Source organism: Oncorhynchus kisutch, linkage group LG4 (assembly GCF_002021735.2).
Source record: "Oncorhynchus kisutch isolate 150728-3 linkage group LG4, Okis_V2, whole genome shotgun sequence".
Taxonomy (NCBI): Eukaryota; Metazoa; Chordata; class Actinopteri; order Salmoniformes; family Salmonidae; genus Oncorhynchus; species Oncorhynchus kisutch.
The window spans coordinates 24,335,271-24,360,578 of record NC_034177.2 but is presented as its reverse complement, the minus strand read 5'-3'; the positions used below and the strand labels follow the sequence as shown (position 1 = coordinate 24,360,578).

Here is a 25,308-nt window from a genome sequence, read left to right as displayed (position 1 = left end):
CTGGAAGGAGAGTTTACAGTCTAACCAGACACCTAGGTATTTGTAGTTGTCCACGTATTCTAAGTCAGAGCCGTCCAGAGTAGTGATGTTGGACAGGCGGGCAGGTGCAGGCAGCGATCGGTTGAAGAGCATGCATTTAGTTTTACTTGTATTTAAGAGCAATTGGAGGCCACGGAAGGAGAGTTGTATGGCATTGAAGCTTGCCTGGAGGGTTGGTAACACAGTGTCCAAAGAAGGGCCAGAAGTATACAGAATAGTGTCGACTGCGTAGAGGTGGATCAGAGACTCACCAGCAGCAAGAGCGACATCATTGTATACAGAGAAGAGAGTCGGTCCAAGAATTTAACCCTGTGGCACCCCCATAGAGACTGCCAGAGGTCCGGACAGCAGACCCTCCGATTTGACACACTGAACTCTATCAGAGATGTAGTTGGTGAACCAGGCGAGGCAATCATTTGAGAAACCAAGGCTGTCGAGTCTGCCGATGAGGATGTGGTGATTGACAGAGTCGAAAGCCTTGGCCAGATCAATGAATACGGCTGCACAGTAACGTTTCTTATCGATGGCGGTTAAGATATCGTTTAGGACCTTGAGCGTGGCTGAGGTACACCCATGACCAGCTCTGAAACCAGATTGCATAGCAGAGAAGGTATGGTGAGATTCGAAATGGTCGGTAATCTGTTTGTTGACTTGGCTTTCGAAGACCTTAGAAAGGCAGGGTAGGATAGATATAGGTCTGTAGCAGTTTGGGTCAAGAGTGTCCCCCCCATTGAAGAGGGGGATGACCACAGCTGTTGTTTGACCGCAATTGTTTCGGGTAGCCTTCCACAAGCGTCCCACAATAAATTGGGTGAATTTTGGCCCATTCCTCCTGACAGAGCTGGTGTAACGGAGTCAGGTTTGTAGGCCTCCTTGCTCACACACGCCTTTTCAGTTCTGCCCACAAAGTTTCTATGGGATTGAGGTCAGGGCTTTGTGATGGCCACTCCAATACCTTGACTTTGTTGTCCTTACGCCATTTTGCCACAACTTTGGAAGTATGCTTGGGGTCATTGTCCATTTTGAAGAACCATTTGCGACCAAGCTTTAACTTCCTCACTGATGTTGCTTCAATTTATCCACATAGTTTTCCATCTTCATGATGCCATCTATTTTCTGAAGTGCACCAGTCCCTCCTGCAGCATAGCACCCCCACAACATGATGCTGCCACCCCCGTGCTTCACGGTTGGGATGGTGTTCTTCTGATTTTCCCATGATGTCAAGCAAAGAGGCACTGAGTTTGAAGGTAGGCCTTGAAATACATCAACAGGTACACCTCAAATTGACTCAAATGGTGTCAATTAGCCTATCAGAAGCTTCTAAAGCCATGACATCATTTTCAGGAATTTTCCAAGCTGTTTTAAGGCACAGTCAACTTAGTGTATGTAAACCTCTGACCCACTGCAATTGGGATACAGTGAATTATAAGTGAAATAATCTGTCTGTAAACAATTGTTGGAAAAATGACTTGTGTCATGCACAAAGTAGATGTCCTAACCAACTTGCCAAACCTATAGTTTGTTTAACAAGAAATTTGTGGAGTGGTTGAAAAACAAGTTTTAATGACTCCAACCTAAGTGTATGTAAACTTCTGACTTCAACTGTATATTAGGGACCAGTTATATCAGGGAGCAGTTATGTATGTTAAAGATGATATAACTTGATTTCTCAGTTACTGGTATGAATGCTATGTGTGTTTAGTTTGCTCATTTTAATGATGGGTGTGTTGAAAGGGTAATGGTTGCCTACACTGGACGCAATTTGATATCTCTCAAAGGCCTCATAACCTTTCCCTATTGTTATAGAATGAGACACACACAAAGAGCATCCATTTTGGTGAGCCGTCACATAAAGTAGGACAGACACTAAAGGACATAGAGCAGAGGAGGCTGGTGGGAGGAGCTATAGGGGAACGGGCTCATTGTAACGGCTAGAATGCAATCAATAGAACAGTATCAAACACATGAAACATATGGAAGCCACGTTTGACTCCGTTCCTTTAATTCCATTCCAGCCATTACAATGAGCCTTTCCTCCTATAGCTCTTCCCACAAGCCTCCACTGACATAGAAGTAGTAGTGATCCTTTTCAACAGGTTGATGGTGTGTGGTGTTCAAGAGAGAAGGCTGACTGTTCTAGACATTCTGTAATTTCAGTATATTAAAAGGCTGACTATAACCTACTGTATTGAAATATAATGTAAACAGCAACTGACAAACAGTATGACAGATGTGTTATGTCCATTAAAATTGAAAGTACACATTTAGAAGCATGTGAAAAGCCAACATTACCATGAAAGTTAAAGTTAAGCTGAAGTTCAGTCATAACCATATGCTATAAATCTGAAGGGAACTTCCTTTACACAATGGGTCTCTTTTGGAGCATCTGAAACCCAGCATTGTTGTTGTACATTGATTCAGTTGTGCAGTGTATGCCATACCAGGGGCATTATCAGGTAGTGAATGTGTCATGCTATCCATGTTAAAGCAAGCTCTTGATGTGCTTGGATGCGAGTAAACAAGGCCAAAGTTTCACTGTGAAGTCATCTCCTCTCTCCATCTGTCTCCTGGATAGTCAATGCAGGTACAAACAAACCCAGAAAGAAACAAAAGTTCTGACACTGAGTGCACATGTAGATTTTCCAATAAAAGTTTCTTGGCATGATAGGTATCTCTGGCAGTCTCTACTTTGTTCCTCTCTGCTGCTTCGTCTAGCTGCAAGTTGAGACTTGAGGTTTTTCTCTCCCCTCTCAACAGTTATTCTTTCCTCTTCCCCTGCCTGCCTCTTTCTACTCACAGCCCTATATGGTAAAATACTCACTGTTGACTGAGTGCACAGGAAATTAATCACCCGCAAACACTCATGCGCAAAAACAAGAACATAAAGTACATTATAATAATAGTATCACTCGCTTTTTGTTGGGGTTAAAATCCACTGAAAACTCTTGTTTCATAGAATGAAGTCCAGTGGATAGGTGAAATAATTGTTCCATTTGATGATACAAGTATCAATCTTGGTACACTAATACTAGATACCTTAAGGAACATTTTAAAGATTTGTGGCAGTCTGGAAAGCCGGTCAGTCAAGCAGGGTGGCCATTTCAATAAAATGGCTGCCATACGGATTTCTTGCTCGAAGTAAATAGGGTCAAATCATTCCAAACAATATCAAAATGACTTTGTAATGTTCTCTACCTACTAAATAAACACCAAAGATAATATAGACAATTCTGATCATAAAGTACTCTTTTGACCTTCGTGGGGGTCATATTGAAGTAATTTTGACCATAGTCCAGTAGCTACTGGATCTTTTGGGGGGACTTTGTGATAGAGCCACCAAATTTCACACACAGCTAGGGCATGTCTAAATATGTAATTTTGGCTATAGCACAATTGCAGAATTTGTCCAGTAACCCCCTGGTGCTGGAAAATAGGCCAAGAAAGGTAAATCGTTGGATAGATGTCACCAGGGGTACTCCGCTCTGGTCAGAGAGCAAGCGAACAAACTTACTCTTAACTTGGACACATAACTTTTTTTTTTTTTATTAGGGTGTGAAGGGACCTATCACTAATGATCAAGTCCTGATAATTAGTGACAAGTGTGTGGCATTTAGAGAGAGTCAACAGGTGAAATCAACTTGTTTAATCAAGTTCATCTCAGTAGAATGCTGATCCACTCTGAGGGCTTTTGTACAGTCGCCAACCAGCTGCATGGGGCCATATTGTACTAGATTCACTTGGCCATATCTTCATAAATAATTGGTACATACAACCCAATGATGGCTTAAAATGTTTGAGGGGGTATGGAAAACACATTGAAATGGCCCACACATGCCATATATACGTATTGAGATTTTAGAAGAAAAGTGGTGAAAACGTATGACAACTGACTGTTTTTTGTAAATGTTTTCATGGCAAGTTCCAATATGTTTTTTGGAAGTTCCAACATGTAAACACTCTAAAACATTATATTGGTGTTCCCTGAAGTCTACTAATTGTAATGATATATAATATGATATTCTGTTTTATGTCAATTTGAAGAAATGTGAAACCTGCCCTGTACATGTCACTTTAGGTGACATGTACAGTGTCCGGTACGGTGTCCATCAGAGAGACAGATAACTCATTATGATGAGCACAATAAAATGACCCAAGTATGCCTTATGTATGTGTCCTTTAACTACACTTTATGCAGAAATGTGGTGGAAATGTCCCCTAAAATTACTTTTCTGTCATTTGAATTGGCCATAACTTCCTAAGTAAGTGGCATATTAAGCCTAATGATTCCTTGGACACTGTGCTATCTAACCTCCAAACGAGCTTCAATGCCATACAACACTCCTTCCGTGGCCTCCAACTGCTCTTAAACGCTAGTAAAACCAAATGCATGCTTTTCAACCCGACTAGCATCACCACCCTGGCTGGTTCTGACCTAGAATATGTGGACATCTATAAGTACCTAGGTGTCTGGCTAGACTGTAAACTCTCCTTCCAGACTCATATCAAACATCTCCAATCCAAAATCAAATCTAGAATCGGCTTTCTATTTCACAACAAAGCCTCCTTCACTCACGCCGCCATACTCACCCTAGTAAAACTGCCGATCCTACCGATCCTCGACTTTGGCGATGTCATCTACAAAATAGCTTCCAATACTCTACTCAGCAAACTGGATGCAGTTTCTCACAGTGCCATTCGTTTTGTTACTAAAGCACCTTATACCACCCACCACTGCGACCTGTATGCTCTAGTCGGCTGGCCCTCGCTACATATTCGTCGCCAGACCCACTGGCTCCAGGCCATCTACAAGTCCATGCTAGGTAAAGCTCCGCCTTATCTCAGTTCACTGGTCACGATGGCAACACCCACCCGTAGCACGCGCTACAGCAGGTGTATCTCACTGATCATCCCTAAAGCCAACACCTCATTTGGCCGCCTTCCCTTCCAGTTCTCTGCTGCCTGTGACTGGAACGAATTGCAAAAATTGTTGAAGTTGAAGACTTTTATCTCCCTCACCAACTTTAAACATCTGCTATCTGAGCAGCTATACGATCACTGCAGCTGTACATAGTCCATCTGTAAATAGCCCACCCAATTTTACCTACCTCATCCCCACTCATCCCCATTCATCCCCATTAATTTATTTACTTTTCTGCTCTTTTGCACACCAGTATCTCTACCTGCGCATGACCATCTGATCATTTATCACTCCAGTGTTAATCTGCTAAATTGTAATTATTCGCCTACCTCCTCATGCCTTTTGCACACAATGTATATATACTCTTTTTTTCTATTTTTTTTTCTACTGTGTTATTGACTTGTTTATTGTTTACTCCATGTGTAACTCTGTGCTGTTGTCTATTCACACTGCTATGCTTTATCTTGGCCAGGTCGCAGTTGTAAATGAGAACTTGTTCTCAACTAGCCAACCTGGTTAAATAAAGGTGAAATATTTTTTAATTTTTTTAAATTATGGCTTAAAATGTTCAAGGTAACGTGGAAAATACAGTCAAATGGCTCATGTATGTTTGTTTTAAGATGTTTTTGAAAATACGGAAAATAAATTGCCCAAAATGCTGTCCAAATCACAGATTTTTGTTGATATTTTAACCCTTCGATTAAGAGGATCACATTTCAGTAGACAACTGAGACATGGATTAGTAGTGTGTGATATCTGTGGATTAGAATGATATATAACATGTACCAAAACAGTGCTTGCATAATAAGTCATGGCAGTATCGTGTCCCATACATCAAGGTAGAGTTCAATTGGAATGGCTTCATGTCCATGGTTTCATTTTCAACATTCTAAGTACAGGAAAGTAAGTACTTGGAAGGTTTCTTGTCACATTTCTTGAAATTGAAAAAAATACAGACTCTCATATTTTATATAATTGTAATTAGTCAACTTTAAGGAACACACATTTTACAATTTTAAGTGTTTTAATGTAAAATACAGAAAATGAGAATGAAAGTATTTTATATATTCAAAATATTTAAAGTCTACATATACACTGAGTGTACAAAACATTAGGAACACCTTCCTAATATTGAGTTGCACCCCCTTTTGCCCTCAGAACAGGCTTAATTTGTTGGGGCATGGACTCTACAAGGTGTTGAAATGTTCCACAGTTGTGCCTGGTACCTACTACCATACCCCGTACAAAGGCACTTAAATCTTTTGTCTTGCCCATTCACCCTCTGAATGGCACACATACACAATCCATGTCTCAGTTGTCTCAAGGCTTATAAATCCATATTTAACCCATCTCTTCATCTACACTGATTGAATCAAATTTAACAAGTGACATCAATAAGGGATCATAGCTGCACCTGTTTTCACCTGGTCAGTCAATGTCATGGAAAAAGCAGGTGTTCCTAGTGGTCAATTGTACATTCAGTGTATATGGCATATTTGGGCCATTTTATTGTGTTCTTGTGACCCCCTCAAACATTTTAAGCCATCATTGGGCTGTATGTACCAATTATTCATGGAGATATGGCCATGTAAATCCGGTCCAATATGGCCCTATGGAGGTTGTTGGTGGTCATTTTGGAAAACTGAATATATTCACAGGTGTGGTGTTGCCGGAGCGCACCGGAGCAATGAATCAATCACTTAATGAATGATTAATTAGTATTCTGCATAACAGATTGAATATAACAAAATACTATAACGTTACTGTACATTACTGGACATTTTACCCGTAAAATAAGAAGAATTATCATTCACGATTGATAATGATGGTATTTTGGAATTAGTTAGGCTTAATTTGGTGTATGAGGGAATTAAAAATACAAAAACAATGTCATGCAATGTCTGAATATGCAAGTGTGGCATTTGGATGATGCGTTTTATGCATATAAAATGATTTTATTCAACAGACTACGGTGCAAATGTTGATTGGCAGCCAGGGGGGTAATGGACTAAATCTGTGATGGTACTATAGCAAAAAAAATACTTATTTAAACATAACCCAACTGTGTGTGAAATTTGGTGGCTCTATCACAAAGTCCAAAAATGTTTCCCCATAGCTTCTAGTCCTATGGTTAAAATAACCTCAATTCGACCCCCATAAAGGTCTTAAGAGTGATTTATGATCATAACTATTGTCTATGTTACCTGTGGGATTTATTTAGTGGGTATATAACATTACAAAGTAATTTTGATATTGTTTGGAATTATTTTTCTTCTTACAGGAATTATATTATGTTGACTTATTATGTTGACTCCCGAGGCGTCACTACAGACACCCTGGTTTGAATCCAGGCTGTATCACAACCGGCCTGGATTGGGAGTCCCATAGAGCTGAGCACAATTGGCTCAGAGTCGTCCGGGTTTGGACGGTGTAGGCCATCATTGTAAATAAGGATTTGTTCTTAAATAACTTGCCTAGTTAAATAAAGGCTCAATCAAAAAATAATAATAATAATGACCTCCCTGGTTGACTGACATGCTTCCCACACTGCCTCCCATGTTTAAAATGTTCTTTAAGCTATCTAGTATTAATGTTACCAAGTTTGATACTTGTATCATAAAGTGGAAAGATCTCAGTATATTTGGTACTTATCCTCTGGACTAAATCACCATTTGGGAACATACTGCATAAAATCACTATCAAACACACAATCAAGCTGAAGAACATATGTACATATGCAATGCGTATGAATCACAGGTAACTTATTTTGAAGCCTTGGATATTTCTTATATTATAGGACAAGCTCAGTGTATGGCCTGCTTAGACACTCAGATTGTTCTTCAGGTTGTTGACAGTATTGAGACAATATTAAGCAGGAATGAAAACTAATATTTTGTTAGTATACCTTTGTAATACACACAAGTCAGTTGTAATGTGCATCCTTTGGAACTCTAGCGCTAAATGGCGTGTTTATTCTGCTCTGCTGGCACAGACCACTTCCTCATTCTGCTTTATGCTTGAGAGGTTCATTAGGCTCTTCAAAGTTTTCAAATGTCATTGTCTTTCATGTGGTTGACCTTGAACATTACTGACCAATTCATCAGACTTGTAAATGCCACACTCCTCAGTGCAGGAAAAAAATTAAAATGTATATGACGTTTTAAATGTTCTATCTAATGCAGCATCTGCCGGTGCAATATACTGTATCGGTAGCTAGCCATTTTTACAATCGTCAATAATTGAAGTGTTGCCTCTGAAAAAGCCAGTCATGCTGTAGGGAGATTACCTTTCTTTATAAACTCTGTCTACTGACTGTGTTTCACATCTTATTAGTCTGTGTGCAACTTGAGCAGGATCAAGAAATGAATAACTATTTTGCTGGGGTCATTGATCCATGCAGAGGAGTTGAGTTATAGTTTTATTAAATAGCGAATCCAGCAAGAAAGGGATGCTGGATATATTGTTGAGTGAGTATGAGCTGGAGAAGGAAAGAATGAAAGAGAGAACATGTGTTGCCTCAAGTCTGTGATGTATATCAAGGAGACTAGAGTTGCTCTAAAGTAGACATGTGACGTTGACATGTAACATTCAGAGGGGTTTCTGGGAAGAATAGTCTCTTCTGAATTAGATCGCCAAACTGTACTCCACCTTCATCACTTCCTCTTATGTTTCTGTCTTTGTTTGAGCTCTTTGGAACAGCACTTCTGCAATTCTGTAACCAGACAACAGTTGAGAAACTATCCTACATTTTTCGAAGTAAATGAAACTACACAATCCTATTCCTCACTTCATTGGCCACGACGACAGATCATCTGATTGACTATTATATTTTCTACTAGTGGAAAAAGGCATTTCCATAATTTCCCAAATTAAGTCATTAGAGTGTGTATATGACAGGGATGACAGAGAGAGAGGAAGGTTTGATCTGCGGGACAGAACAGTGACCTGAACAGCCAATGCAATCACAGCACTGAGGAGACAGATAGAGGCATCAATTTGGATTGAGTGGATGGAGTGCAGCTCAGCTCATTAGGCCCTGACAATGGCCGCTCTGTGCCAATGCTGGGGTGGCACACAGGGGCATTGAGAGTTGACCCATTCACACAGGGGCATTGAGAGTTGACCCATTCACACTCACATTCCCTCTCCCATTCACACAGGCTGAAAGGGCCCGAATACCCCCCTTGCTCGCCCCAATTTCTCTCCTCCCTAAACTCACCCCCCTCCCCAACAAAAATAACCCCATCAGTCCCCATGAACCGTATTCCGTACTCCCAGCCCACCACTCCCCCTCACTCCCCTTCCCCCTCTTGCGCCTGAGGAGACGAGATATAAGAGAGTGATGAGATCATCTGCACAGCAGGGGTTGGTTAAATATCCCGTAAGTACACAATCCAGCCGTGCTCGTCACTTTGTTAGCTCATGTTGTGATATTTGGATAAGTGACTGGGGGAGTCCTTTTTCTTTGAATCCAGGGAGGGACATTGATCATGTAAACTGCTACAGTGAATAATGCAGTTCAATGACATTTCAGTGATATTGGCAAGATATTAAAACAGACACCATACTCTTTACATTTCTTGTTTTTTTTTGTCAAACATGATATCTGGTTTGAATTATATATTTTGACACAGACAACAAAAGAACAACAGAAAAAGCCTCCCTCTCAGAGTGGAAGAACATTGCTGGGATAAGATGGATCACACAGGAATTCAAACACACTCACTGACGTAGACACAGACACACAAACAAGCACATGACTTTGCAGTGATGTGTGGGATATGAAATATGCTGGATATGGGAGGATTCTGGAATGCAGGAAGGAGCTGAGTATCGCTGGCAGGAACTTCCTTGTGAATCCCAGAGTGAACAACACTTCTAGGACTCGCATACTCACTTATTAAGCAACTCTCCCTCACTCTAATACACAAAGGAGGCTGGTGGGAGGGACTATAGGAGGATGGGCTCATTGTAATGGCTGGAATGGAATAAATGGAACAGTATCAAACACATATAGCTCCTCCCACCAGCCTCCACTGATGTACTTACTCCCACCCTCTCTCCCGCTCTTTCTTTCTCTCTCTAGCTTACATGCAAGTAATGTATAGTTACACACTCCCACAGCACAGGGGAGAAAAGCTGGCTTTACCTTTGGCCTAGCTGTGGAACTGTCAGAACATGCACAATGTAAATATGGTACCGTTAACAGGCTAGCAGGTAAGGCTGTTTGCCTGTGAGCATGATCGTCTCAGGGTAAATTACCTGAAAGAGTCAGAAAGGAGTCTGTCCAGCAGAGTGACAAGGATGCAAATTAACACACTAAAGTCATTAATCTAATTAATATGGTCCCCTAAGACACCACACAACACCATCTTACCCATCCTCCACTGGGCTAAGTCTCCAACTGGGCTAAGTCACACACACACATACAGTACATCCCACACCAGATCTCCATAACAGATCACACACATGTGAGCACACACATGAACATACACACACACACCTACTTAAAAGCAAACACAATAAATAACAGTTGAAAATGTAATCTCACCCTGCATCCTCAATTATTGGAGTCTGTAGGCATTACTGACAAGAAGGCGCCGGAGAACAAGGCTGACGTTTTATGTATTCCTAACCAACAGTTTCTTTGTTTGTTTTTTTGCAATGTTTGTAACTTATTATGTAACTCACCCAGAGGCGGCGCTCCTAGTAACCGGGGACATTAATGCAGGGAAACTTAAATCCATCTTACCAAATTTCTATCACCATGTTAAATGTGCAACCAGGGGGGAAAAATCTGGACCACCTTTACTCCACACACAGAGACGCATACAAAGCTCTCCCTCGCCCTCCATTTGGCAAATCTGACGATAATTCTATCCTCCTGATTCTTGCTTACAAACAAAAATTATAGCAGGAAGCACCAGTGACTTGATCAATAAAAAAAAGTGGTCAGATGAAGCAGATGCTAAGCTACAAGACTGTTTTGCTAGCACAGACTGGTATATGTTCCGGGATTCCTCCAATGGCATTGAGGAGTACACCACATCAGTCATTGGCTTCATCAATAAGTGCATCGATGACGTCATCCCCACAGTGACCGTACGTACATACCCCAACCAGAAGCCATGGATTACAGGCAACATCCGCACTGAGCTAATGGCTAGAGCTGCCGCTTTCAAGGAGAAGGACTCAAACCTGGAAGCTTTTAAGAAATCCTGCTATGCCCTCTGATGAACCGTGAAACAGGCAAAGCGTCAATACAGGACTTAGATCAAATCGTACTACACCGGCTCTGATGATCGTCTGATGTGGCAGGGCTTGCAAACTATTACAAAGGGAAGCACAGCCGCGGGCTGCCCAGTGACACGAGCCTACCAGACGAGCTACACTACTTCTATGCTCGCGTCGAGGCAAATAATACTGAAACATGCATGAGAGCACCAGCTGTTACGGAAGACTGTGTGATCACGCTCTCCGTGTTTTAAGCAAACCACCTTAGTCCCTATGCCCCAAAACACTAACGTAACCTGCCTAAATGACTACCGACCATTAGCACTCACGTCTGTAGCCAGGATGTGCTTTGAAAGGCTGGTTCACATCAACACCATTATCCCAGAAACCCTAGACCCACTTCAATTTGCATGCTGCCCTAACAGATCCACAGATGATGCAATCTCTATTGCACTCCACACTGCCCTTTCCCACCTGGACAAAATGAACACCTATGTGAGAATGCTATTCATTGACTACAGCTCATTGTTCAACACCATAGTGCCCTCAAAGCTCATCAATAAGATAAGGACCCTGGGACTAAACACCTCCCTCTACAACTGGATCCTGGACTTCCTGACGGGCCGTCCCCAGGTGGTAAAGGTAGGTAAAAACACATCCGCAACACTGATCTTCAACATGGGGGCCCCTCAGGGGTGCGTGCTCTGTCCCCTCCTGTACTACCTGTTCACTCATGACTGCACGGCCAGGTACGACTCCAACACCATCATTAAGTTTGCCGATATCTCAACAGTGGTAGGCCTGATCACCGACAATGATGAGACAGCCAGGACAACAACCTCTCTCTCTCTCAACGTGATCAAGACAAAGGAGATGATTGTAGACTACAGGAAAAAGAGGACGGAGCACACCCCCATTCTCATTGACCGGGCTGTAGTGGAGCAAGTTGAGAGCTTCAAGTTCCTTGGGGTCCACATCACCAACAAACTAACATGGTCCATGCACAACAAGACAGTTGTGAAGAGGGCACGACAAAACCTATTCCCCCTCAGGAGACTGAAAAGCTTTGGCATGGGTCCTCAGATCCTCAAAAGGTTCTACAGCTGCACCGGTATGGCAACTGCTCGACCTCCAACCGCAAGGTACTACAGAGAGTAGTGCATACGGCCCAGTACATCACAGGGGCCTAGCTTCCTGCCATCCAGGACCTCTAGACAAGGCTGTGTAAGAGGAAGGCCCTAAAAATTGTCAAAGACTCCAGCCATCCTTGTCATAGACTGTTCTCTCTGCTACCGCATGGCAAGCGGTACCTGAGCGCCAAGTCTAGGTCCTAGAGGCTTCTAAACAGCTTCTACCCCTAAGCAAAAAGACTCCTGAACATCTAATCAAATGGCTACCCAGACTATTTACAGTGCCCCCCCTCTCTTTTACACCGCTGTCACTCTTAACTTTAACTAGATGTACATAATTACCTCAACTAACCGGAGCCCCCGGACATTGACTCTGTACCGGTAACCCCCTGTGTATAGTCTCGCTATTGTTACTTTACTGCTGCTCTTGAATTACTTGTTACTTTTATTTCTTATTCTTACTCATATTTTTTTTAAACTGCGTTGTTGGTTAGGGGCTCGTAAGTTAGCATTTCACTGTAAGGTATACATACACCTGTTGTATTCGGCTCATGTGACTAATACAATTTGATTTGAATCGTTATCTTAACCTGACTACAGTTTCTTCCAGAACTCTGCAATCTATTTGTCTCTCAGTCCCCTGCTCTCCCTCCCCCTTTACCACTCAGGCCCCATGTCTGGACCTGAACCAGTTTTGCTGGAGGCTATTAAGGCTGTGTTTACACAGGCAGAACAATTTGGATATTTTTTTCACTAATTGGTATTTCGACCAATCATATCAGCTCTGAAAAAGATTTTATGTGTAAAGATCTGATGTGATTGGTCAAAAGACCAATTAGTGGAAAAAAGATCAGAACTGGGCTGCCTGTGTAAACGCAGCCAAATTAACCTGAGATAAACAACATTCAATGCTCAAACTACACAAACAAACATTAGTATTAAAATTACACATAGGGTTAAGCCTATGTCTTACTCCCCTCGAACATTCTCTTACCCACTACAAGCTAAACTACAAGTCATAAAAGCAGACTGCTAGAGGTTTATAGATTACTAGATTAAGTAATTAGGCAGACGAGTTCACATCTGTCGAACAAAACTACCGGCAGAGAGGGGGAAAGGCGGAAGGGATGGGGGTGGTGAGAGAGCATAGTGGCAAAAAGAAAGTGGTTGGAGAGAGAGAAGAGGGGATAGTCAACAGAGGGATTGAGAGAGTGGGAGTAGGGGGGGGGGGTTCTTATTGACAAGCTTTAGAACAGAACAGCTCACCCTGAGGCTGTGATTGGCTGAAACTTACAGAAGTGGTGACCGTGACAACGCATGCTACTCCCATAAGTCCCAAGAGACAGTGGGCGTCGTTCGAGCGGATCACTTTTGTCAAGTTGGTGACCGCCTTTCAAAGTGTGTTGCATTATGGGGATCAGAATTGTCCGACTTGCGCCTACATGTTGATTGCATGAACTTAACAAAAATCATGTCATTAAAGGTCATGAAGTTTTGACCGCAAGTTTCTACACTTGCTCTTCACCAACTTCATTCTGCAGTATCGCCTGCATTGTGGGAGGCTCTATTGTCCACTGATCATTGGGTATTTTTGTTTGACCCACGCAAACGTGACCAAAGACGTGACTGAAACAGGAACCAACTTCGCCGAAATGCATGTATATAGTGAATATGTACAAATGAATGTGATATTTAAGGCTCTCTCGCCAATTAATTGTACAACATTATTTAGTGTGTGATATGGGGGTTGAAGACATGTATATTTCAACATTATAAAGAACAACTTTTATAAACAATGGCAACACTGCCATGTTGCACTGAGCCTTGCTGTTGGAAAACCACACCAGTGTCTGACTTTCAGCTGTAGCAGATGCACCTCCCCCGACTTCACTCCTCACATTTGTCTACAGTCGGTTGCTTTCACTTTACCACTCAAACGAGCCCAGTTACTATGTGTACTCTGGACTACTTTAGCACAATGCCAAGAGCTTCCATTACATCACTGCCCCCCCCTGAGTCTCACCACCTCAAAACAAATTTACCTTATTCTCACATCACCCAAAGAGCCCTCCTGTCCATGTAAATGAGAGCTTTAGACACAAACAAAGAGACCAGCGAGCTTGAAAAAACATGTTTTTATTCTGAAATGATTGATCATGTGCCCAAGTTCAGTTTTTAAAAGTCTCCTCAAATCTCCTAGATAAATTTGCTCTCAATAATAAATCAAAGGTTATAGAAAATAAAAGTAATCTTTAAAAAAAAAACATTCCTTTTTGGAGTTTAATCCAAATAAAAAGAGAGGCTACACTAGAGAAATGGCTGCTCCTGGGTTGGGCTAACTGAAAGTGCTTTACAGCCCTGTCCCATTGGTATGTGGGCCATAGGCAAATCATAGTCTCACCCCCATGAGTGGAGGATAGCCAATCACAGTGTAGTGTCCACAAACACACACACCTCCCATGATGCCCCTCTCTCCATGGGAGATTAAGGCAGTTAACACAGTGGGGTATACCTTGGGGGTGGATTGGGAGATGAGAAAAGCTGGGCAGGAAAGACCTCTATTGCCAAGGATGCATGTTTGGACTACAACCACAGAAGAATACAGTAAAAGCACGATGATGACAAGTCAAATCAGATAGAGGCCCTTGCCCTTGTTCTGACAAACAGTACAGTAATGTGTCTTTTCCAGTTGTAACACAAACACAGCCCCCCAGATTGAGAGAGTTCGTAACGTTGCTCTGCAGCTGAGATGATAGTGAGATGATGCACAGTACAGTAGATAATCATCCGTGACCGTACAGGTGAGAGGGCTGAGGATAGGACTATAGCCATATATATGTCTGAGTGTGTCTCAACATGCTTTTTTGTGAGAGTGTGTGTGTTGCTGTGTGTTAATGTGTGTACCTGTGTGTAAGTGTTTGTACATGTGTGTGTGTGTGTATATATATCCCCCTCTCTCCCTCATCCAGGCATGAATACCCCTCCCTCCCCCAAAAGGTAGCAGCCGCACCCCTGCCCCGCCCTGGTGGACTCTCCTCTACTCTCCCTGGGCGTCATAGTTGGCCCCACCCGCCTTCTTCAGCTCGGTGCGAATGTAGTCCTCCTCCAGCTCACGAGGATCACTGATCATGAACTCCTTGGCAAAGTTCTGCAGGAGACAAACAGAGGAGGAATTTAAGAGAAAAAGTGTTGAAAAAAGATAGACAAACGAAGGTCATTTTTGATGCTTTATTTGCCATTTAATGTACTGTATTTTAACAGAACATTAATATTTGATATTTGTAAAGGAATCATGTGAGTATGTGTGAGAACAGAGTCCCTAACCTGGACAATGTCTTTCACCAATGTCTTGTCAGTGCTGATCTTGGCACGCTGCAGGCCGCTCACGTTTTCCCCTATCCAGGTGATGAGGGTGAACTTGGCACGCTTGCTCATGGCGTCACCCGTCGTGATCCGCACAAAGCCAAAGAGACGCACATCATCTGATAGAGAGAGAGAGAGTCAGAAATTAGACTGACCATCAGACAAGCAGAAACATGCAGAGAGGCTGAGGACACCATTTCCATTCCCAGCTGCCTCATGACAGGTAATTACAGTATAGTTGTTAGAGAAATGGATTTGTCTCCATGTCCATGTCGGCAAGGCCTGATTCCTGTGTACTGTGAGTTGATTGAGCTTTGTGAGAGTGTTTCTATGCTGCTGTAAGAAGTATGAATGGCTTGTTATGGTGACACTACCGTGGCCATGCACCAAATCCAAAAGTGTGATAAATCGGTGAGTATAAGAGACAGGAGAAGGTATTCAGGTCAACAGACTAAATAAAAAGGGGCTGGAGTTGTGAGCAATACCGAGGAGACTGGGGAGGCAGTGATTCTGGGTTCACTCTTTCACGCTGTCTCTCTCACACAAACACATCACATGTTAGCCCTACATCACCAGCTGCATTGTCTTGGAATAGAGATGTTTTTTTCTGTATAGTCCAACACACCAAATATGTGCCAAATCAGTTCCCTAAATAGATTATAGTAAAGGTAATAACACATTTATGGCATGATACTGCTCTGGTCTGGGCCCTGGCTCTTCCTTACCATTAATAATGCCCCATTGGTTCCCTCTGTATTAGAGGTTGACCAATTAATCAGAATGGCCGACAATCGGAAATTGGTATTTTTGGACACCGGTTTTGCCGATTTTAAACTTTTTATTTAATTTGATTTAATCTTTATTTAACTAGGCAAGTCAGTTAAGAACACATTCTTATTTTCAATGACGGCCTAGGAACGGTAGGTTAACTGCCTCCTTCAGGGGCAGAACGACAGATTTTCACCTTGTCAGCTCAAGGGATCCAATCTTGCAACCTTACAGTTAACAAGTCCAACGCAATAACGACCTGCCTCTTGTCGCACTCCACAAGGAGACTGCCTGTTACGCGAATGCAGTAAGCCAAAGTAAGTTGCTAGCTAGCATTAAACTATCAATCATAATCACTAGTTAACTACACATTGTTGATAATATTACTAGATATTATCTAGCCTGCGTTGCATATAATCTGACTGAGCATACAAGCATCTAAGTATCTGACTGAGCAGTGGTAGGCAGAAGCAGGCGCGTAAACATTCATTCAAACAGCACTTTAGTGCGTTTTGCCAGCAGCTCTTCGTTGTGCGTCAAGCATTGCGCTGTTTATGACTTCAAGCCTATCAACTCCCGAGATGAGGCTGGTGTAACCGAAGTGAAATGGCTGGCTAGTTAGCGCGCGCTAATAGCGTTTCAAACGTCACTCGCTCTGAGCGTGTGGTTGTTTCCCTTGCTCTGCATGGGTAACGCTGCTTCGAGGGTGGCTGTTGTCGTTGTGTTTCTGGTTCGAGCCCAGGGAGGAGCAAGGAGAGGGACGGAAGCTATACTGTTACACTGGCAATACTAAAGTGCCTATAAGAACATCCAATAGTCAAAGGTTAATGAAATACAAATGGTATAGAGGGAAATAGTCCTATAATTCCTATAATAACTACAACCTAAAACTTCTTACCTGGGAATATTGAAGACTCATGTTAAAAGGAACCACCATATGTTCTCATGTTCTGAGCAAGGAACTTAAAAGTGGCACATATTGCACTTTTACTTTCTTCTCCAACACTTTGCTTTTGCATTATTTAAACCAAATTGAACATGTTTCATTATTTATTTGAAGCTAAATTGATTTTATTGATGTATTATATTAAGTTAAAATAAGTGTTCATTCAGTATTGTTGTAATTTTCATTATTACAAATATATAGATTTTTTTTTTTTTTAATCGTCCTTCAATAATCGGTATCGGCGTTGAAAAATCATAATCGTTCGACCTCTACTCTGTACTGATCGGTACCATCTTAGCGTGATATCTGTGTTTACCTGTGCCTTGCTGATAGAGATTTTCCTGGCAGAGCTTCACAAGCAGCATACATCTAAAGGCTTTTGTTGTGCATGAACAATAATCAGTGTTCAAACTGTTATCAGCATGGTTACAAAGGCCATTGTTAGTTTCAACACCTACCCTGCATGTCCCATGACTTAGCCATGATCTCCACCAGACCATACACAGGTTTATGCTGTTTCTCTGTATAACAAACCACAATTGGATGTTTCTAGCACTTAAAATCTTAAAGGTCAGATTTTTTGTGCTTATTTCTATATTTGTCACATTGTGGCAGACAAGTAATGAATAAGCATATACCACTGTTGAAAGAAAACACTAATTCTGCAAACTCCTGAGTATCAAGCCTGACCTCCCCGGTTTAAAACTTTCTGGTTTGTCATACAAATATCTCTAGTTGTGCTGACACAAGTGCCCAGAAAACTGCTGCACTACTGAAACTATGATGATGTAGCAAAAAGACACATATGATGCTTTATTTTAGCCCTTTAATTGATAAGAAATACAGATGTTTATTTTAGCACACTATGTCTATCTAAACAACAGATGCAATTACTGAGCCTTCCCATATAAGTATCCACTACTTTTGACCGCAACAGTCTGTGGCCCTCAAATACAGAATGAGACTTTCACAGTTTCTGTTAAAGCAGACTCATCAGAATGTATGAAACTTCTTATACAGTAGGATTAGGGCAACAATATTCACTGGGCAAAGACAAGGTTCAAAGTGAGGAGAGACAATGGTAGTATGGGACAGCCAGAGGTACTATTTGGGTAGTTAGTATAGCAATACATCAGTTCTCCTATTTAAAAAGGGTAATACATCGGTAATGGGCCTAGATCGTAATAAATCCGAATTACATCATTGGAATGCATGCCCTGAAACATAAATAAACCGGAGCAGCCTACAGTCATACAGGCACACCAGCGCTGGAGTATTTACCCGCCACGCCCTACACTCCATATCTAATTAGGGTGGTGAGAGAGTGTCAGGAAAGGGTGCTGATAGGGTGGTGACAGCATGATTGGCTCACTAGGGGTGGGCACATTTATATTATGTCCTACATAGTGGGATAAAGACCCTGCGCTGAGCACAAGAAACAGTGGACACACTTTCAATGTTATTAATATTATAAGGCTTTATATTTCACACTTTTTAAGAACCCAGAAAGGCCTACTTCCGTATGAAGTCACGAGACAGATAGGCTATTAAATGGTCACTGGGTCGCAGTACTTCTGGATTAATTAGCCTACTGACGGCCAATGGACAGAGTTTTATAAAAGTATTGCTCTGGTAGGCTACAGAGCGTCACAAATCGGAAGTTCCTTCAAACGCTGAAGGTCTACTTCTTTACAAGCAACACAATTTCAGATATTATAAGTTTCCAACAACTCAATGAGCCCTACTGACTGACATGGCAACAAATTGTAAAGATGTGTGTGGTCTATAGATTATTACAGCGCTGTTGCCATTACGCAGGACCATTGCGGCCAATTTGAAATAACCGCATAAACGCAAAAATGAATGAAATCCCGGCCTTACCTGTGCACTGACTCTTGAATTCTTCATAATCAGTCCCCTGGCCCGCCGGCACAATCATATGACCCTCATATTTAAACGCGGCCCTAAAAGAACATAAAAGGCACAGTAAACGAATGAATTAAAATGCACTAACCTTACAGTCATCTCAAATGGAGTATTCAGACCCTGTCTGTCAATAAAATCGGTAATAATCCATGACCGTCTACTCCACTAACGCATTTCCACGTCCATCATCCGACATCTATCGGATGGGATTACAATGTATATATCTAGTCGAGACCAGGCTGCGTAGGCTATTCATTCAAAAACCGGTGTCAAATGAGGGGCAGACTTGTCAGGTTTTGTGTCAACATATACGTGTCATTTACCACTGTATTTTCTTGGATAGGCTAAATAAATGAAACACTGGATGAATGAATGAGAAGTGCGCAGTTTGATTATTCATCCATTGTTATTGATTTTATAAATATATTTTTAGGATGCTCTGTAAAATATCAGATTCCCACAATTGCCTATGCCCAACAAATTCACCACACTCACCAGTTTATCTCTGTGTTATCGTCTCTAACGAGGTTATACGCTTCCCTGCAAGCCTCTTTATCGATTCGTGTTGCCATTTTGGATGGACGCAAATGGACAGTAAGAAATGAGAACGCAGAACAGATATGCTACCGGTAGTCGAAGTGAAAAAGCGAGGCGAAAAGAAAAATCAAAAAGGAGCAGAACGAGAGTTATACAATAGAGACACCTCTAGTCTGAAATCACCAGCCCCTATTGAGCAGTCGAGTCTGTGCTATTACACGAGGAGCGCGCTGAGCAGGGTGTATCTTTTCTCAATTATCTGAGAAAGAGACTCTTTCCACGACTTGATTCATTTCATATAGCCAGTTTATGGGCGTTGGTGATGTTTGTCAATCAGGTTGCCGTACTAGTGCGGCGAAGTCCCCAGACGCAGTATTCACCTCCCAATGGTTAACTGAGGTATTCGGTTAAATTAAATCCACCCTTTTTCTATTGTTGCTGTTTTACTGCGCTATCGTGCCACCTTGTGGTCTGTCAATGTGATCGATGCTGGAGAACAATAGCCCGCAGCAAACAGTTTCCCAACCAATAACCACAGTGTGATTATAGCCGAGAGACAATTAAACATTCATAGAAAATAATAAACCATGGAAAGTATAACTAGAAAACACAGAGATTTAGGTCATTTTTTTCAAGCTATATGAGGGGACCAAGCGAGAGAGAAGGATAAAAACATAAATAAAGAGATTGTGTGTGTGTGTGTGTGTGTTAGTCATTTTCCAATGGCTGTACCTGCATGACCACACACCCCATGAATTGATGAGCCCAAAATATCTAGAATAAAATCAACATGCAAACTAAAAGTTTCTACACTGAGTGATATGACTGTGTGGAGATACTTTAGCAGTGCAATGCTCAAACTAACCTTTTAGATCTATGTCTAATAGCTTTACGTTTTCAGCAGTTTCTGAATGCATCCTAAGTGGGCTCATGCACTCGCCATATGATTGGTTGGATTCACATACAGTCCACGGCTACTTCCCTGGATGAGCTCATGACTGCTGCTGAACAACAAAATAATACATTTCAAACTGCTTTTGATCAAGCATGATGTACCAATTGATTATGCTTTTTGCCCTGTTTATCAAAAGTGTTGTAAAAACGTGTCAATAATCAACTGACTGCCTTCCTTTATGTGTATAGTGTATGTGTATTCTCTCTGGTATGCAATCTGGTTTCCGTTCAGGTTATGGATGTGCCACTGCAACCTTAAATGTCCTAAATTATGTCACCATTGCCCTGGATTCTAAGCAATGTTGTGCTGCTATTTTTAATGACTCGGCCAAAGATTTTGATACGGTAGATGATTCCATTCTTGTGGGCTGGCTAAGGAGTATTGGTGTCTGAGGGGTCTTTGGCTTGGTTTGCTAACTACTTCTCTCAAAGAGTGCAGTGTATAAAGTCAGAACATCTGCTGTCTCAGCCACTGCCTGCCACCAAGGAAGCACCCCAAGGCTTGATCCTTGATCCCCATCAACAACATAGCTCAGACAGTAGGAAGCTCTCTCATCCATTTATATGCAGATGATACAGTCTTATACTCAACTGGCCCCTGCCTGGATTTTGTGTTAAACGCTCTACAACAAAGCTTTTTTAGTCTCCATCAAGCTTTCTCTGCCCTTAACCTTGTTCTCAACACCTACAAAACAAAGGTCCTGTGGTTTGGTAAGACGAATGCCCCTCTCCCCATCGGTATACTTACTACCTCTGAGGGTTTAGAGCTTGAGGTAGCCACCTCATACAAGTATTTGGGTGTATGGCTAGGTACACTGCCCTTCTCTCAGCACATATCAAAGCTGCAGGCTAAGGTGTCACGATCATCGTAAGAACATTCGGACCAAAGCGCAGCATGATATGGGTTCCACATATTGATGTGAACCGCACAAAACAATAAACCGCAACCGATACATGCCGCTATGGCATGCTCACAGGCAACTACACATTAACAAGATCCCACAAAACACAGTGGGGAAATGGCTGCCTAAATATGATCCCCAATCAGAGACAACGATAAACAGCTGCCTCTGATTGGGAACCATACCAGGCCAACATAGAAATAAAACAACCTAGATTACCCACCCTAGTCACACCCTGACCTAACCAACATAGAGAATAAAAGGCTCTCTATGGTCAGGGCGTGACATAAGGATAAATCTAGACTTGGTTTCCTCTATCGTAATCGCCCCTCTTTCTCCCCAGCTGCCAAACTAACCCTGATTCAGATGACCATTCTACCCATGCTAGATTACAGAGATTTATAGATTTATAATTTATAGATCGGCAGGTAAGGGTGCTCTCGAGCGGCTAGATGTTCTTTACAATTCGGCCATCAGATTTGCCACTAATGCTCCTTATAGGACACATCACTGCACTCTATACTTCTCTGTAAACTGGACATCTCTGTACACCCATCGCAAGATCCACTGGTTGATGATTATTTATAAAACCCTCTTAGGCCTCACTCCCCCCCTATCTAAAATAACTATTGCAGCCCTCATCCTCCACATACAACACCCATTCTGCCAGTCACATTCTGTTAAAGGTCCCCAAAGCACACACATTCCTGGGTCCCTCCTCTTTTCAGTTTGTTGAAGCTAGTGACTGGAACGAGCTGCAACAAACACTCAAACTAGACAGTTTTATCATTCAAAGACTCAATCATGGACACTCTTACTGACAGTTGTGGCTGCTTCACGTGATGTATTGTTGTTTCTACCTTCTTGCCTTTGTGCTGTTGTCGGTGCCCAATAATGTTTGTACCATGTTTTGTGCTGCTACTATGTGCTGCTGCCATGTTGTGTTGCTTCCATGTTGTTGTCATGTGGTGTTGCTGCCATGCTATGTTGTTGTCTTAGGTCTCGCTTTACGTAGTGTTGTGGTCTCTCTTGTCGTGATGTGTGTTTTGTCCTATATTTGTATTTTTAATCACAGCCCCGGTACCCACAGGAGGCCTTTTGCCTTTTGGTAGGCCGTCATTGTAAATAAAAATTTGGTCTGAACTGACTTGCCTAGTTAAAAAAATGTTAAAGAAATAAAAAATATTCCCAAAAAATGCTGTGGTAAATTCAAAATCTGTGGTTTTATTCTCACACGATCAATATCGCTGTTGAACATAAAAGCGTGTCATGTAGATCGTTGCTAGATCTCAAAGTTACTGTTGAATAGCTGCTACAATGTAACAAGAAGCCAATATAATCTTCCAGTGTCCTCCCCTGAGAGGTCAAAGTGAGGTGATACATTGTGCCATGATGTCATTGTCAAATTTTCAGTTCAGCTCTAGTCCAAGTTATGCAGTGGTGGAAAAAGTACCCAAACATCATACTTGAGTAAAAGTAAAGATACCTTAATTGAAAATGATTTAAGCAAAAGTGAAAGTTAGCCAGCAAAATACTACTTAATTAAGTCTACACGTATTTGGTTTGAAACATACATAAGTATCAAAAATAAAAGTAATTGCAAAAATATACTTAAGTATCAAAAGAAAAACTATAAATAATTTCAAATTGCTTATATTAGGCAAACCAGACAGCATAATTTTCTTTTTAAATTTACAGATCACCAAGAGCACACTCCAACACTCAGACATAATTAACAAACGATACATTTGTGTTTAGTGAGTCGGACAGAAACGAGGCAGTAGGGATGATCAGGATTGTTCACTTGGTAAATGTGTGAATTGAATTTTCCTGTCTTGCTAGGCATTCAAAATTGAACCCGTGTCAGGGAAAATGTATGGAATAAAAAGTACATTATTTTCTTTAGGAATGTAGTAAAGTAAAAGTTGTCAAACATATAAATAGTAAAATACAGGGCCAGGTTGCATAAAACATCTTAAGTTATTTTCCCCCTTATCTTTCCCCTTAGTTTCCTTAACTTTAAGTCAGTTGCACAAAACATTTTAAGGTGAATTTCCCCCTTAAATTAAGTGAAAAAGTTAAGGGTGCCAATGAGGTCCCTTAACTGCTTCATTCAGTATGGATATCAATGTAAACAGCATTTGTGGAGATGAATGTTGCTTTCATCTGCTCTGGTTAGCTACAAAAGGAACACATCAACCAGCTAGCTACTTAGCTAAACAACGAACGGTGCACAATCTATGGCTACAAAGCCATCTGGCTAGTTAGCTATAGCTACTCTGTAAACTAGCTTAATTTAACTAGACAGTAAAATAAACAAGTTGAGAAAAAGTAAGTCCAAGAAATGTGGATTATTATCTTCTGAAGCAATTTGATTATCTGTCTTGATTGTATGAGTTCTATTTTGCTATCTCCCAAAATAAAAGCAATCTCTTTGATGAGAAGTTTAGTCAGTGAATCAGGCCGTCTCCATGGTACCCATATACTCTTTCTGCCATACATGCCTTCAAACTACCATAAAACATCTTAAGTATGACCTTACCTAAGGAAACATTTGATAGGCTCTATGTAACGGCCTTAAACACAATTCTCTTAGGTAAGGGACATGAATTCCTTAAGGTAAACACTTAAGATGTTTTATGCAACTGGGCCCAGATACCCCCCAAAACTACTTAAGTGGTACTTTAAAGTTTTTTTACTTAAGTACTTTCACCACTGAAATGATGTAGCTCACTAGCCCAAGATGTACTCTTAAGGAGCCTATGGTTACTCCTTAAGGTCCATGGACCTTCTGTTATTTTCAGAGGTAGACTTACTCTGGCAGCCAAAACAGCCAAATGCTCCATCTAAACATAAATTGATTCTCAATTGCGATATGGTTCTAGAAACAACTTTCGTATCCCATCCAAATCATTTTAAAAAATGCAAAAATATACACTTACTGTACACTGTTTTAACCTGTTTTGCAGCCAACAGTATTTTTCAGTGACAACATGTTTCTGGCGGCCTTCTTCCATTACACACAGGTGTTCAGAGCATGCTGGATAGCTAATTAGCACAGGTGGTCCCTCTGTCTTCTGTAAACGTTATGTAACATGGATATATGGCCTTGTGGGAACACTAACCCTAACCGTATAACGGTGTGCATTCATTTAACCTTTAGTTTTTAGTTTTTTTTTTCTCCCGCTGATATGAAAGGTAAGGTCCTTATGCTTCCAAAACCGTACCGGAAGTGATGCGTGTTAATGTTCAGACTGAGCGTCGGGGCTCGTAATAATACTTACCCGTACAGAAGACGCCTTTGTCCAGTGACTTATGTGTAATGTAATGGAACTGAGAACCATGGGCTAATAGCCCACTTATGATTTCTCTGAATTCTATCATACAAATGTCACTGTCCTTTAGATTGTGTTGGATTAAGAGCACACAATGGATGATGGAAGACAAAGCCGTGCTTCACGGCCTCAACGGATAAGTGAGTCATCCAAAGTTAGTAGCATGATGTGACCTATCTAGCTACAGTATTAGTTTTGTCTTACCTGACTAACTTACTTCAACTATCACTTTTAATGTCATATTATCTGTTGCTAT

The 25,308-nt window shown here is 41.5% G+C and overlaps 1 protein-coding gene across 1 annotated transcript; it reads right to left on the bottom strand.

The window, feature by feature from the left end:
- Positions 1-14,437: 14,437 nt before the first annotated feature.
- Positions 14,438-20,395, bottom strand: LOC109889293 (coactosin-like protein). The gene is made up of 4 exons (XM_020480620.2): positions 19,820-20,395; positions 19,280-19,362; positions 15,646-15,803; positions 14,438-15,469 (listed from the first exon to the last, which is right to left on the bottom strand). Exons 1-4 carry the CDS (start codon positions 19,894-19,896, stop codon positions 15,359-15,361), a joined length of 429 nt encoding a protein of 142 aa, XP_020336209.1. The 5' UTR covers positions 19,897-20,395; the 3' UTR covers positions 14,438-15,358.
- Positions 20,396-25,308: the final 4,913 nt, after the last annotated feature.

Bases quoted from the DNA above. Each gene is read 5' to 3' on its own strand.
- LOC109889293 (XM_020480620.2), bottom strand. From the start codon at position 19,896: ATGGCAACACGAATCGATAAAGAGGCTTGCAGGGAAGCGTATAACCTC. The intron at 15,804-19,279 runs GTAAGGCCGGGA...TCTCTCTATCAG, and splicing joins ATTCAAGAGTCAGTGCACAG to ATGATGTGCGTCTCTTTGGC. The intron at 15,470-15,645 runs GTTAGGGACTCT...TGTCTCCTGCAG, and splicing joins TGGTGAAAGACATTGTCCAG to AACTTTGCCAAGGAGTTCAT.